The 16,792-nt window shown below is 42.7% G+C and overlaps 1 protein-coding gene across 5 annotated transcripts in view; it reads left to right on the top strand.

Annotated features, from left to right (window-relative positions):
• sdk2b (sidekick cell adhesion molecule 2b) overlaps positions 1 to 16,792 on the top strand; it is a 461,496-nt gene that overhangs the window by 355,222 nt on the left and 89,482 nt on the right. For all 5 annotated transcript variants that reach the window (XM_036956065.1, XM_036956068.1, XM_036956066.1 and 2 more), the window contains exon 3: positions 8,934 to 9,040. In XM_036956065.1, the coding sequence (XP_036811960.1) occupies positions 8,934 to 9,040 (107 nt within the window). The remainder of the gene's footprint in view (positions 1 to 8,933; positions 9,041 to 16,792) is intronic.

Consider the following 16,792-nt stretch of genomic DNA (forward strand, 5'->3'; position numbering starts at 1 on the left):
ATACTTGCATACTCTTGTTTGTACGGATGAACGTGGTACCTTCAGGTATTTGGAAATTGCTCCCAAAGATAAACCAGACTTGTGGAGAGCCACAATTTTCTTCTGTGGTTTTGGCTTTCTTTTAATTTTCCCATGATGTCAAGCAAAGAGGCAGTGAGTTTGAAGGTAGGCCTTGATATACATCCACAGGTACACCTCCAAATGACTCAAATGTTGTCTATCAGAAGCTATCAGAAGCTTCTAAAGCCATGACAGAATTTTCCAAGCTTTTTAAAGGCAGAGTCAACTTAGTGTATGTAAACTTCTGACCCAATGGAATTGTGATACAGTGAATTATAAGTGAAATAATGTGTCTGTAAACAGTTGTTGGAAAAATGACTTATGTCATACACAAATTAGATGACCTAATTGACTTGCCAAAACTATAGTTTGTTAACAAGAAATTTGTGGAGTGGTTGAAAAATGAGTTTTAATCACTCCAACTTAAGTGTGTGTAAACTTTCAACTTCAACTGTAGCTTAGCAAATGTCAGTGGCCATTCGCCTATGGTGGTTCTAGTGGTAAGGCTGAGTCCCAATTTTCTTTACAGTACAACATTGAACAAGATTTTACAGAAATTTAAATCAGAATACAGCAGCATACTGTCATTTTATAGAAATAACACCTCCACATTGTTGTATATATTTACTTTCTTTTTACTGTAACTGTAGGCAAAGTGCAGAAATGTATTCTTGGCAATAAAGATATAGTATTTGTATTTGTATTTAGTCTATTATACCCATAGACCTGGTGGCTCAGCAGGAACTTCAAGTAGCTAGCAATCAAGAGGTTGTGAGTTCAAAGGTTGAGTCCCAAGTAAGCAGCATACTGTCCATTAACACCTTCATTTAGCTGTAAAAAATACAGTAACTAGTTGTAGATTTGAAAGTTAATTATTCTTAATGACGTTTGACATCTTGGCTTTCACATGTGCTCAAATGTTGTCGCATGTAATTTCATGGTATCACATGTTGAAATGTTGCATCCCCATGTTGTCCAATAGGATTCACATGAGATCATGTTTTCACATGTGTCGTGTCATGGTATCACATGCTGACATTTTGCATCCTCATGTTGTCACATTTATGTCACAATAACTTCACGAAATTGTGTTCTCACATGTCCTCACGTGTTGTCACGTGTAGTTTTAGGCTTCCATGTGCAGCAGGTAGACATTCAGATTGCACGGCTGAGTAGGTAAGAAACTCAAGAGAGGGCGACAGAGAGCCAGGAGGAGGAAGGGAGTGAATGAGGCAGGAAGAGGGAAGAGAGGAGGAGACAGTGATTGACAGGTGCCTGGGGCGATGGAGGGATCATAGATGGGAGGAGCCAGAGAGGGCTGTAATAACCTGTCTGTAATGAGGTATCAAACCATATTAGTTCTGGGGTTAGCACAGAGCAAGACCAGCCAACTGGACTAAATTACTTCTGGTGTGAAGTCTATTAGTGTTAATGGCCTAATTAGGAGCGATTGTTAAGCTAGTGACGTTAGTGAGGCTTCTTCTTGTTGTGTTCGCCAGGTCAATTAAGACCGGCTAGCGCAAGTAAACAGAATGGGTGTTTTGTATGTACTGTATGTAGTGCAGCATGCTATGGATGTAGCAGATTGAATCAGAGGGATCCCCTGCAGTAATGCGGAGAGTGGGGTAGAAAGAGAGGGGGGAGGGATAGGTAGAGGAGGAGAGAAAGCTGACAAGTGATTTTTTTGTGCTCCGCAGCCTAACCTTGCGGAGGAATGTGGAGAATTCAGTCTTGAGCCAGAACCTTCAGGGTGACTTTAGCCCGAGTTTCCTCCCCCTCTCCCTCTCTCTCTCTATAATGAATGCAATTAACCTTTGCGGAGCTCAGTGCGGTGTGCATGATGTCTAACAGGTTGGGGGAGTCAGCAGGGTGCAGGGATGTTGGAGGGTGATTGATTGATGCTCCATTGGACAGTTACTCTGCGTCATGTCCCCCTTTAATTGGCCTGGGGAGGAGTTGAGAGAGGGATGGAGAGAAAAGGAGAAGGGATGGAGAGAGGGAGGGAGGAGAGAGGGATGAAGAGAGGGATTGGGAGAAGGATGGAGAGAGAGATGGAGGGAGGAGAGAGGCATGGAGAGAGGGATGGAGAGGGATGGAGAGAGGGATGGAGAGAGATGGAGAGAGAGATGGAGAGAGAGATGGAGAGAGGGATGGAGAGAGGGATGGGAGAGGGATGGGAGAGGGATGGAGAGAGGGATGGGAGAGGGATGGAGAGAGGGGAGGAGAGAGGCATGGAGAGAGGGATGGAGAGAGGGATGAGAGAGGGATGGAGAGTGATGGAGAGAGGGATGAGAGAGGGATGGAGAGAGAGATGGAGAGAGGGATGGAGAGAGGGATGGAGAGGGATGGAGAGAGGGATGAGAGAGGGATGGAGAGAGAGATGGAGAGAGGGATGGAGAGAGGGATGGAGAGGGATGGAGAGAGGGATAGAGAGGGATGGAGAGAGAAGGAGGGAGGAGAGAGGCATGGAGAGAGGGATGGAGAGAGGGATGAGAGAGGGATGGAAAGGAGAAGTGAAAAGAGGGATGGAGAGAGTGAAAGGGTGACACTACTCTTACGGGAAAACCAAATGAATTAATGTGATAACAATAAGTGAACCCTTGTCTCCCAAAAAGGGTTCTTCTGATCAAAACAGTTAGTGGTAGAACCCTAACCCTCCGCAAAAAAACACGTTTGAAACCTTTTTTCTAAGAGTGTATTGGAGGACAAGGTCCAAGGTCCCTTCTGTCACATCTTCTTCTTGTAAGGAGGAGAGAGGAGGAATCAATGATTTGAGAAGCAACCATAGTGCATCCAAAAATCACAAGAACATCTAGAAAAATAGGTGTGAATGAAGCCCACAGGAATGCCAGTGGGCATTGAAACATACAGTGCCTTGCGAAGGCATTCGGCCCCCTTGAACTTTGCGACCTTTTGCCACATTTCAGGCTTCAAACATAAAGATATAAAACTGTATTTTTTTGTGAAGAATCAACAACAAGTGGGACACAATCATGAAGTGGAACGACATTTATTGGATATTTCAAACTTTTTTAACAAATCAAAAACTGAAAAATTGGGCGTGCAAAATTATTCAGCCCCTTTACTTTCAGTGCAGCAAACTCTCTCCAGAAGTTCAGTGAGGATCTCTGAATGATCCAATGTTGACCTAAATGACTAATGATGATAAATACAATCCACCTGTGTGTAATCAAGTCTCCGTATAAATGCACCTGCACTGTGATAGTCTCAGAGGTCCGTTAAAAGCGCAGAGAGCATCATGAAGAACAAGGAACACACCAGGCAGGTCCGAGATACTGTTGTGAAGAAGTTTAAAGCCGAATTTGGATACAAAAAGATTTTTCCAAGCTTTAAACATCGCAAGGAGCACTGTGCAAGCAAAAATATTGAAATGGAAGCAAGTATCAGACCACTGCAAATCTACCAAGACCTGGCCGTCCCTCTAAACTTTCAGCTCATACAAGGAGAAGACTGATCAGAGATGCAGCCAAGAGGCCCATGATCACTCTGGATGAACTGCAGAGATCTACAGCTGAGGTGGGAGACTCTGTCCATAGGACAACAATCAGTCGTATATTGCACAAATCTGGCCTTTATGGAAGAGTGGCAAGAAGAAAGCCATTTCTTAAAGATATCCATAAAAAGTGTCGATTAAAGTTTGCCACAAGCCACCTGGGAGACACACCAAACATGTGGAAGAAGGTGCTCTGGTCAGATGAAACCAAAATGGAACTTTTTGGCAACAATGCAAAACGTTATGTTTGGCGTAAAAGCAACACAGCTCATCGCCCTGAACACTGTCAAACATGGTGGTGGCAGCATCATGGTTTGGGCCTGCTTTTCTTCAGCAGGGACAGGGAAGATGGTTAAAATTGATGGGAAGATGGATGGAGACAAATACAGGACCATTCTGGAAGAAAACCTGATGGAGTCTGCAAAAGACCTGAGACTGGGACGAAGATTTGTCTTCCAACAAGACAATGATCCAAAACATAAAGCAAAATCTACAATGGAATGGTTCAAAAATAAACATATCCAGGTGTTAGAATGGCCAAGTGAAAGTCCAGACCTGAATCCAATCGAGAATCTGTGGAAAGAACTGAAAACTGCTGTTCACAAATGCTCTCCATCCAACCTCACTGAGCTCGAGCTGTTTTGCAAGGAGGAATGGGAAAAAATGTCACTCTCTCGATGTGCACAACTGATAGAGACATACCCCAAGCGACTTACAGCTGTAATCGCAGCAAAAGGTGGCGTTACAAAGTATTAACTTAAGGGGGCTGAATAATTTTGCACGCCCAATTTTTCAGTTTTTGATTTGTTAAAAAAGTTTGAAATATCCAATAAATGTCGTTCCACTTCATGATTGTGTCCCACTTGTTGTTGATTCTTCACAAAAAAATACAGTTTTATATCTTTATGTTTGAAGCCTGAAATGTGGCAAAAGGTCGCAAAGTTCAAGGGGGCCGAATACTTTCGCAAGGCACTGTAGCAGTCAACAGGGTCAGTAAGGGTTAATATTGACTGGTCCTCATCTCTAGCCAGTTCCAGACAGACTTTGTTGTCTTTCCTTCACCAGATGATGTGTGTCTAGCTGGCCTGCTTGTTGTCTATTTCCCCTCCCTCCCTCCCTCCCTCCCTCCCTCCCTCCCTCCCTCCCTCCCTCCCTCCCTCCCTCCCTCCCTCCCTCCCTCCCTCCCTCCCTCACGCCCCTCTCTCTCTCTCTTTCTCGCTCAGGAGGTTAGGAGGTTAGGAAGTGCAGCTCAGTTTCCACCTCATTTTGTGGGCAGTGAGCACATAGCCTGTCTTCTCTTGAGAGCCATGTCTGCCTACGGCGGCCTTTCTCAATAGCAAGGCTATGCTCACTGAGTCTGTACATAGTCAAAGCTTTCCTTAATTTTGGGTCAGTCACAGTGGTCAGGTATTCTGCCGCTGTGTACTCTCTGTTTAGGGCCAAATAGCATTCTAGTTTGCTCTGTTTTTTTGTTAATTCTTTCCAATGTGTCAAGTAATTATCTTTTTGTTTTCTCATGATTTGGTTGGGTCTAATTGTGCTGTTGTCCTGGGGCTCTGTAGGGTGTTGTTGTGTTTGTGAACAGAGCCCCAGGACCAGCTTGCTTAGGGGACTCTTCTCCAGGTTCATCTCTCTGTAGGTGATGGCTTTGTTATGGAAGGTTTGTGAATCACTTCCTTTTAGGTGGTTGTAGAATTTAACGGCTCTTTTCTGGATTTTGATAATTAGTGGGTATCGGCCTAATTCTGCTCTGCATGCATTATTTGGTGTTCTACGTTGTACATGGAGGATATTTTTGCAGAATTCTGCGTGCAGAGTCTCAATTTGGTGTTTGTCCCATTTTGTGAAGTCTTGGTTGGTGAGCGGACCCCAGACCTCACAACCATAAAGGGCAATGGGCTCTATGACTGATTAAAGTATTTTTAGCCAAATCCTAATTGGTATGTTGAAATTTATGTTTCTTTTGATGGCATAGAATGCCCTTCTTGCCTTGTCTCTCATTATTTTTCTCTCTCGCTATCTATCTATCTATCTATCTATCTATCTATCTATCTATCTATCTATCTATCTCTTTCCATCTTATCCCCTCTGGCTTGGAGTATCTCTTTACCTTCCCCACTCTATTGTGTCTATTGATCTTCATCTGAGGTCAATAGCTTTTTACAGCACCAAGATCGAAACTCCAGATGATCCTCCTCTATCCTCCCTTGCTTTCTCTCCTCTCTCTCTCTCTCTCTCCCTCCCTCTCTTTCTCTTTCCCGTCGTCCCTCTCTGTCTTTGTCCCCCTTTTCTGCAGCATTGATCCACAGGGTCAGGGAGAGCTTTCCCACTACAGTAATTTGTAGCCCAAGGTCACCAGGTTATGTACCTTTATATCTATCTGTCGGATCGCAGACAGGAACCTCTTGGAACACTTTCAAAGTTAAGTGAGTAAGTGGCGTGACTGTGAAGAAAAGGGTTTCTTTTACTGGAGCTATTTAGAGACAGAGCTCAGATCCTAACTTTTAGATTGTGTAATCTAAGTTAACTCAGTATTAACATGTTACTGTGTGTCAGTTAAATGTTATAACAACTTATCAGGGCAGAATGACATCGTTTCGAAGACTTGTCCTGCAACATGACTGATGACGTGGAAGGTGTTAAAGATGGGTCTGTTAACTGTTTCTGAAATACCAGCACAATACAGACCTGGTTACATATACAGGCGTTTTGAACAGCTCCCCCTGTTGGTCGTGTGGTGTAACGTCAGTCTGGCTCCAAGAAGAGAGTTGCAGTACCACCAGTATTTTATGTCAACAATCTCTGATTATCACACAGAGGATTTGTGCAGGGAAATGTATAGACCAGACACTCTCTTTATTTTGAAAAAAATCCTTAAAGTCAGAGTAGCTAAATAGACCAAACGAAAGATTAGATTAGACAGAGTCCCAGATGTAATTGCAGGGTATGATTGCAGGTAGCTGCCTATTGGTGGCTATTCAGTAGGCTGATGGTCTGGGGTGGAAGCTATTGGCCAGTCTGACTGTTTTTTCTATGATGCTCATATATTGCCCGTTTCTGAGTGATGGAAGCGTCTAGAACAGGCCGTGTCTCGGATGGCTGAAATCCTCCATGATCTTCTTGGCCTTCCAACACCTGGGCAGGCAGTGTGCACACATTGGTGCGTTCGGCTGACCATACCACCCACTGTAGAGCCTTACGGTCAGTGGAGGTGGAGTTGCAGTACCAAGCTGTGATGCAGCCCGACAGTATGCTCTCGATGGTGTTCCTGTACAACACTGTTAGAGCCCTCAGGGACAGGCCTCATTAATTAAGCATCCTGAGGTTGAAGAGGCGCTGTTGTGTCGCCTTCACCACGGTTTGACCATTTTAACTCCTCGGAGATGTGGACGCCGAGGAACTTTACGTTTTTGACCGTCTCCACAGCGGCCCCATTGACGAGGATGAGGGTGTGCCCAGACTGGTTCCTCCTGAAATCCACAGTCAGCTCCTTAGTTTGGCTGACATTGATGGAGAGGTTGTTTACCTGGCACCACACAGTCAGAGTGCCTACCTCCTTTCTGTAGGCCGTCTCGTTGTTGTTGGTAATCAGGCCTTTTACTGTTGTGTCGTCAGTGAACTTGATGATGGAGTTGGAACTGTGTGAGGGAGTAGAGGAAGGGACTGAGGAGGCACCCTTGTGGTGCCCCTGTGTTGAGGATTAGTGTGGAGGAGGTTAATGTTGCCGACCTTCACCACCTGTGAATGGCCCGTCAGATAGTCCAGGACCCAGTTGCATAGGGAGATATGTTATTTTGGTGTAGTGGAGTCTGGCTTCCTGAGCAATCTGATCAAAGCTCCAGGGCTTGTGTTTGATTCCAGTTTCAAACACATCGAGGCGAGACAAGGGACTCTGACCTTTCAAACGTTTCCTATCCTACTCACCAGTCACCACGGAGAGTCCAGATGTTATCTCTGACATTCTCTGCATTTCTCTTTTTGTGGTAATTTCCTTGTGTGATATCCCCCACTTTCATAGCAGACATTTACTGTACCCAGACTTAGAGAGCATGACTTACTAAGTGTGTGTTAGTGCTTTATCATTAATTTGACATTATTACTATGTCCGGCTAAAAGGGGTATGGTATTGTATATTATGTGTTTGGGTGCCCCCACATGGGGAGGAGTAGGTACTGCAGCTCCATGGGATGTACAGTGAATTGAATATTCTCAATTGCATACTCCTCGCTTCCTCTGTCATCACCTTCTTCACAAAACCCATCGGAGGAGAAGGTCAGAGGGAGGGACCTTTCCCAGCCAATGGATTTTGAGGAGGAAAAATGAGACAAGGAGTATGCAATTGAGAGGAGGGTGTGGGTGGGCTGGTGGCTGCTGGATACATAAGACCTACATTGTTATTGTTGTTGTTGTTGTGCTTGTTGTTGTTTTTGATTCTCTAGGGTCTGCTTCAGTAATACATTCAGGAATAGATGAGGAGGTATATGTAATCCCACAGTGTGTGTGTGTGTGTGTGTGTGTGTGTGTGTGTGTGTGTGTGTGTGTGTGTGTGTGTGTGTGTGTGTGTGTGTGTGTGTGTGTGTGTGTGTGTCTGTGAGTGCTCCTCTAATCTCTTGGGGGTAATTTCCCTCTGGGAATAGATGAACTTGAGAGTCATTATCATCAGGCTGTATGCAGGCTCAGTTCTCTCTCTCTCTCTCTCTCTGTCTGTCTGTCTCTCTCTCTCTCTCTCTCTCTCTCTCTCTCTTTTTTCCCCTTGACTCTCTTTGTTTAATTTTCTCCTCTTTCTGCAATAGCACAGTTGCACCTGATTTGTTGAATGTACATATCTGTGGTTCTGATGTGGGTGTATTGTGTTTCAGTCATGTGGGTGTTTCAGTCATGTGTTTCAGTCATTGTGTTTCAGTCATGTGTGTGTTTCAGTCATGTGGGTGTATTGTGTTTCAGTCATGTGGGTGTATTGTGTTTCAGTCATGTGGGTGTATTGTGTTTCAGTCATGTGGGTGTTTCAGTCATGTGTTTCAGTCATTGTGTTTCAGTCATGTGTGTGTTTCAGTCATGTGGGTGTATTGTGTTTCAGTCATGTGGGTGTTTCAGTCATGTGGGTGTATTGTGTTTCAGTCATGTGGGTGTTTCAGTCATGTGGGTGTTTCAGTCATGTGGGTGTATTGTGTTTCAGTCATGTGGGTGTATTGTGTTTCAGTCATGTGGGTGTTTCAGTCATGTGGGTGTATAGTGTTTCAGTCATGTGGGTGTATTGTGTTCCCGTCATGTCGGTGTATTGTGTGTGTTCCAACTCTCTGATGAGTGTGTATTGGAGATGTTCCAGATATCTAATGTATGTGTAATGTGCATTTTGCAGGTACCTGATTCCCTCCCTGGACCGTTCCCATGCTGGCTTCTACCGATGTATCGTCAGGAACCGTGTAGGAGCCTTACTACAGAGGAGGACTGAAGTACAGGTGGCATGTAAGTGACTGTGTGTGTGTGTGTGTGTGTGTGTGTGTGTGTGTGTGTGTGTGAGTGGAAACAACTCCGATATTGATTGTAGGTAGTGTGTGACTATCCCCCTGACAGTGTGACTGTATCAAGATAGGTGCCCTTGCTAGGAGCTGTGGGAGAGTGGGCCATCTGCGTCAAGGGGTAAAAGATCTACCTGCATCTCATTTACTGAGCGTTTGTCCCCCCAGACAGCTGTTCCACTCAACTCTCTCATTAGATGGATTATGTTGTGCTGTTGTTTTTAACTTTCCACCATTTTATAATATGACTCCCACTTATTTTATTCCCTTCTTTGTCAACAACATCTGTTAGTCTCAGGGAGTTTTGAACATGTACCCATAAATTCAGCTTGAAGTTAAAGTACTCCCCTCCCTAGCACTCGTTCTACTCTCATCACCACTGTGTTATTACACTGCAAGCAGGCAGACTGGTGTGGCGGTCAAGACGGTGTCACGGTGAATGTATTCCCCTTTCGTCTCCCAGTGTGTTGGCCCCTATAGATGGACCCCCCTTCAAGCTAATCAGCAGTCATTCTGTCTGCAACATTTGAATTGTAATTCATATATTTAATATATATGCTATCGCGAACATGTTGATGAAGCCCTTTGGTCACATTAGAATATGATTTATATTTTATTTCAAATAACACATGTCCATGAGTTTATGTTACTGTAGGCTGTATGTAAAAAAATGGTAAAATAATTTTTAAAATACGCACATTTCAAGTGTTCAATCAATTTTATTCATTGAGTGAACTGTGAAACAGACAAAAAAATGTGTTGGAATATGGTAACAGCTTTTTTTATAATGATTTTAATAAAAATATATAAATGATCCCAACCACCAAGACGCACGGTCAAAAGACGCACAGTCAAATGATGAAAACATCAGCAGCCTAGACATCATTATAAGCGCCAAGTGGCCTTGACAAATAGTGAAACTCAGCACAAAATCAATAATGTCATTATAATGCATATAAGTGTCTATGACAGCAGTCAAAAATAGTCAGTTGGATATCATTTAGCTGGGTAGCCTAGTAGTTAGAGCATTGGGCCAGTAACTGGTTGCTGGATTGAATCCCCTAGCTGACAAGGTACAAATCTGTCATTCTGCCCCTGAGCAAGACAGTTAACCCACTGTTCCCTGGGCGCCAAAGACGTGGATGTTGATTATGGCAGCCCCCCGCACCTGTCTCATTCAGAGGGGTTTAGCTAAATGCGGAAGACACATTTCAGTTGAATGCAATCAGTTGTACAACTGACTGGGTATCCCCTTTTCCCTTATCCCTTGTCCTAACAGTTGACACAATTTTCGGAACTTTCACTTGCTTGACATCCCTTTGTTTGACTGTAGTGTATAATAGTCCAAATCTTTGTCTTTATTGTGTTCCCATTGTCTTGTTATTCTTCAACAATAATAATATTGCCTTATTTTGCGCAGAGGGAGGGAGCACCCATCTCACTTTGTTCATGGTGCCGGCCAGACTTGTTTTCTTTGCAAGCAACTTTTTCCACAGTCATAGAAGTTAATAAATCGTCCATGGTGACATTTCTCGTCTTGTCGACATAAAGTTCCCCAAGCCTCATCATCACATTCTCCGACACTGGCTCACCTGCTGCCCGATGTGGATCTTTTCCCTGAGATTGAAAGCTGTTCAGCATGTACAATTACACATGCTCTCACTGTACTCCAACTAGGCCAGAGTAGACTGATGAGACTGCTGGGATTCAGTTGACTGATATAGGATACATGCCATTTTAAGATGATAACTAGAATGGATCAATACAATGGAAGGGTCCGCCCTACTCTTCTTTCACAGTTGTTGATTACATCATTTTGCATTGTTCACTTCCCCTCACTCATCAAGTCACCCATTCTCCCCCATCATACTATGCTTCATTTATTGAATCTCTTGTTACATGTGTGAAATTAGTTTCGTTATAGTTTAGGTTCACTTTCAAGGCAATTATCCGGGGGATTATCAGCTGGGCACTACACTTTCAGCTGTCTGAAGGAGCAGAGCAGGCCCATCTGGAAGGAGGTCCAACAACAGGGGGAAAACGTTTAAGGAAATGACATGCTCTCCTAAAACTGGGTGTAATTCCTGTTCTGTTTGTGATATTAAGATTCTAACACCGACAGTGTGTAATATAGATTTATTTCGTAAAAGTCAAGATTGGTGGGGGGCATGACTAAAAAGATGAAATCATGAGCCGTCAAAACGACTGCTTTAGTGGTTCAAGTGTTAACACGCCAGGGACATGTGACTGCTTGTGACACAATTTTGCATCTGACTGAACAATGTATCCAATCAGGCATGAGGGTGGAATAGAGGACCAAGCGCTCCCAGGGGTATATTCACTGATGGTGTCACACAAACACACACCCGTATCCCTCCAACTCTCTCTCTCTCTCTCTCTCTCTCTCTCTCTCTCTCTCTCTCTCTCAGCCATTGTCTCTCACACACATGGGGATTTAAACTTAGATTGGCTTACCCCGGCCTCAGACCATGTTTATGAGTACTTGTCTTGATATTAACATGTCTCATCTGATTGCAAAACCCTCACAGATTGATTCATGTAAAAAATCCAGCAAACTCCTTGCTGATTGACCTAATTCTAACAAATAGCCCCCACAAGTACTTGTCCAGTGGTGTCTTTGCTACTGATCTCAGTGATCACTGTCCTTTTGCATGTATTAGAGATACCAAACAGACTAACACTGATCCTTGTATAATTATTTTTTCTTCATGATATGTATTACTCTGACTGTTTCTTCATCGGCTACATGCCTGACCCATAATTAACTCATCTCTCTGGCAGACAACATACTCCCTTTAAATGCCTTAGAGTAAAAAACACAACAAATCCCTGGTTCTCTATGGAATGTTCAGATCTTGTTATGTTGAGAAAAAAAAGACTTTGTACCTGATTCAAGTGTTACAATTTTTTTTCTATTATTATTGTTATTTGTTATTTGTTATTGTATTCTGCATTGGGAAGGGCCTGTGAGTAAGCATTTCACTGTTAGTCTCCACCTGTTTTTTTGCGAAGCATGTGACAATTAAAATTTGATTTGATTTGTAGTTTTTCCAAGCAATTGAGAAATAGATCCACTTCAAGAAAGCTAAATTGAGCTCTTTTCTCAGACTCTGCAGGTGATCTGTCTTCATTTGGAAAATAGTTAAAGCACTGAAGTGTGAAAAATCATCTCCTTCCCTGCCTCAGCAAGTTGTGTCAGTTGTGGCATCATTACTGAGTCAAATTTGATAATTGATGCGTTTAATCTCAGCAGGCTTTTTTATTTGAAGGAAATGGTGGCTTATTTGACTCTGGTCAGCCATTCGACCACATGCCCGCCTGCCCCTCTCCCATCCTCTAGTTGGCTCGATGGAAGTTCTGTCAACTTCTAGAACATCGTTGTTTTAATTTGAACAACTTTCTTCTTGTAATGTGCTAGACGTCTTGCACAAGATTGATGTAAAAATATTAACTGGGGCTGCTTTCTTGCTGCAGCTTTCTGCTCCTCTGGTTGCAGAATCTTTAACACAATATTTTTTACCTAACAGTTATTTTCTGCTACCATATCCCAGGGTCTGGAAGGTGGCCCATATACTCCTCCTTCACAAAGGATGACCTAAATAATTATTGCGCCATTTTCAAACTCTCTTGCCAAGCTAAAAATCTGGAAACCTTGGTAAATACTCAACTTATATCCTTTTAAACCACTCAATGTATTCTAAATGTAGACCAGTCAGGTTCCAGACCAGGTCATAGCACCATCTTCACTTCTTATTTGGTTAAAAATTCTGTTCTTATTTGTTTGGATAAGAAGAAACAATGAGCATCCATTTTTATTGACCTAAAGCATTCGACACTGTGGACCACTTATTACTTATTCAGAGGCTTTCATCAATTGGCCTGCACCAGGCTGCTTTGAATAGTATTTACAGTACAGAACACAGTGTGTATTTATTGATGGTGTTATATCAGGTTTTCTGGACATAACAAAGGGTGTCCAACACAGATCGATTCTTAGTCCGGTTCTTTTCACTATTTACATTAACAATATTGTTTTATCTCTAAAGAAATATTTACTTTCACCTGTATGCCGATGACACTGTGGTGTATGCTAATGCATACAATCTGCCATTATTGCCCTGCAGAAAGCCTTAGTTGAACTGAAATTGGTACTTAATTCAGGTTAAACCATGTATATCTGTCAGTGGTGGGTGTAGCTGGTGCATGGAAGTCAGGCGCAGGAGAGCAGAGATGAATGGACAAAGCACTTTACTTAGGCAATCATAATACAGAATGCAACCGCGTCACAAAACAAATGCCCACAGAACAAGTGAGGCAGCACAAAGTACAAAGTACCGGCTGCCACAAAGCACGGGTAATAAAGTACCGGCTGCCACAAAGCACGGGTAATAAAGTACCGGCTGCCACAAAGCACGGGTAATAACGTACCGGCTGCCACAAAGCACGGGTAATAAAGTACCGGCTGCCACAAAGCACGGGTAATAAAGTACCGGCTGCCACAAAGCACGGGTAATAAAGTACCGGCTGCCACAAAGCACGGGTAATAACGTACCGGCTGCCACAAAGCACGGGTAATAAAGTACCGGCTGCCACAAAGCACGGGTAATAAAGTACCGGCTGCCACAAAGCACGGGTAATAAAGTACCGGCTGCCACAAAGCACGGGTAATAAAGTACCGGCTGCCACAAAGCACGGGTAATAAAGTACCGGCTGCCACAAAGCACGGGTAATAAAGTACCGGCTGCCACAAAGCACGGGTAATAAAGTACCGCTGCCACAAAGCACGGGTAATAAAGTACCGGCTGCCACAAAGCACGGGTAATAAAGTACCGGCTGCCACAAAGCACGGGTAATAAAGTACCGGCTGTCACAAAGCACGGGTAATAAAGTACCGGCTGCCACAAAGCACGGGTAATAAAGTACCGGCTGCCACAAAGCACGGGTAATAAAGAAAACCCAGGGGAAACCAGCCGGCAGCGTGCCAACCTTGACAATAAACAATATCCCACACAGACATGGAGGGAACAGAGGGTTAAATACACATGTGAATTAGTAGGAGATGTAAACCAGGTGTGCAGGAAGACAAGACAAAACAAATGGAAAATGAAAGGTGGATCGGCGATGGCTAGAAGACCGGCAACGTCGAACGCCGCCCGAACAAGGAGAGGAACCGACTTCTGGCGGAAGTCGTGACAACATCTTATTTTCCAAATCACGTGAAAATGAATTTGATGATTTATGCGTACGTAGTTTGGATGGTGTCCCCGCGTGTAAATATCTGGCCATCAGGATCGACAAAAAGCTATCTTTCAAAAGGCATGTTGATGAGTTAGTTAAGAAATGAAGAATTCAAATAAGCTTATTCTATAGGAACAGGTCCCATCTTTCGTTAAATAGCAGAAAACAAATCATTCAGACAATATTCATTCCGGTTATCGTCAATATGAATACAGTTGCCACTGTATTGAAGCCATTGTTCCCAGTTTATTATGGCGAATTGCGCTTTATTACGGGCGCTAGGTTCAGTATACATCATTGCATTATCTATCAGAAAGTAAGCTGGCCCTCTTTGAAGTCTCGTAGATCGAAGCATTGCACTCTTTTTGTCTGTAAAGCCCCTTGCTTAGACTTCTGCCATACCTTACCTCATTGATAACCTTCAAACGAATAAGTTACCTGGGATTGCCAACCCTGGCGAGCCATCAGTCTCCACCAACTTAGGTGAATCTGCTTTTAGTTGTTTTGTGCCTCTCATGTAGAATAATATCTAAATGTGTAAATGATGTGTATATATACTGAACAAAAATATAAACACAACATTTAAAGTATTGGTTCCATGTTGCATGAGCTGAAATAAAAGATCCCAGACATGTTCCATAAGCACAAAAATCTTTTTTCTCTCAAATGTTATTTACATCCCTGTTAGTGAGTATTTCTTCTTTGCCAAGAGAATCCATTCACCTGACAGGTGTAGCATATCAAGAACTTGATTTAACAGCCTGATCATTACACCTTGTGCTAGGGAAATTAAAAGGCCACTCTAAAATGTGCAGTTTTGTCACACAACACAATGCCACAGATGTCTCAAGTTTTGAGGTAGCCTGCAATTGGCATGATGACTACATGAATGTCCACCAGAGCTGTTGTCAGAGAATTGTATGTTCATTTTTGTACCATATTTCAACGTTGTTTTAGATCATTTGGCAGTATGTCCAACCGGCCTCACAACCGCAGACCACGTGTAACCACGCCAGCCCAGGACCTCCACATCTGGTTACTTTACATGCAGGATTGTCTGAGACCAGCCACTGAACAGCTGATGAAACTGAGGAGTATTTATGTCTGTAATAAATAATATATCCCTTTTGTTGGGGAAAACTCACTCTGATTGGCTGGGCCTGGCTCCCCTGTGGGTGGACCTGGCTCCCAAGTGGGTGGGCCTATGCCCTCCCAGGCCCACCATGGCTGCACCCATGCTCAGTCATGTGAAATCCATAGATTAGGTCCTAATTTATTTATTTCAATTGACTGATTTCCTGATAGGAACTGTAATTCAGTAAAATCGTTGAAATTGTTGGATGTTGCATTTAGACATTTGTTCTGCATAGTGTAATTATTATTTACTGATGTGTTCTGTATAGATATGTATAGTGTAATTATTATTTATTGATGTGTTCTGTATAGATATGTATAGTGTAATTATTATTTATTGATGTGTTCTGTATAGATATGTATAGTGTAATTATTATTTATTGATGTGTTCTGTATAGATATGTATAGTGTAATTATTATTTATTGATGTGTTCTGTATAGATATGTATAGTGTAATTATTATTTATTGATGTGTTCTGTATAGATATGTATAGTGTAATTATTATTTATTGATGTGTTCTGTATAGATATGTATAGTGGAATTATTATTTATTGATGTGTTCTGTATAGATATGTATAGTGTAATTATTATTTATTGATGTGTTCTGTATAGATATGTATAGTGTAATTATTATTTATTGATGTGTTCTGTATAGATATGTATAGTGTAATTATTATTTATTGATGTGTTCTGTATAGATACAGTGCCTTGCGAAAGTATTCGGCCCCCTTGAACTTTGCGACCTTTTGCCACATTTCAGGCTTCAAACATAAAGATATAAAACTGTATTTTTTTGTGAAGAATCAACAACAAGTGGGACACAATCATGAAGTGGAACGACATTTATTGGATATTTCAAACTTTTTTAACAAATCAAAAACTGAAAAATTGGGCGTTCTCTCTCTCTCTCTAGATAATGTATATCCTTGTCTCTCTTTACCCCCCCCCTCTCTCTCTCTCTCTCTCTCTCTAGATAATATATATCCTTCTCTCTCTTTACCCCCCCTCTCTCTCTAGATACTGTATATCCTTCTCTCTCTTTACCCCCCCCTCTCTCTCTCTCTCACTCTCTCTCTCTCTCTCTCTCTCTCTCTCTCTCTCTCTGTTTTTTACACACATCTCTTTCTCTATTATCTGCCACCCTCTTTCAGTTTTTCCTCCCTCCTTCTTCCCTCTATCTCTCTTTCCCTCTATCTCTTACCAACCCCCACTCTCTCTCTCTCTCTCTCTCCCTCACCTCCGCCAGCAGCTTGTGATGTGTTGAATGTGAAACAGAGTAGGAAGGAAAGGAATAAAGCTTCATTT

Source organism: Oncorhynchus mykiss, chromosome 20 (assembly GCF_013265735.2).
Source record: "Oncorhynchus mykiss isolate Arlee chromosome 20, USDA_OmykA_1.1, whole genome shotgun sequence".
NCBI lineage: Eukaryota > Metazoa > Chordata > Actinopteri > Salmoniformes > Salmonidae > Oncorhynchus > Oncorhynchus mykiss.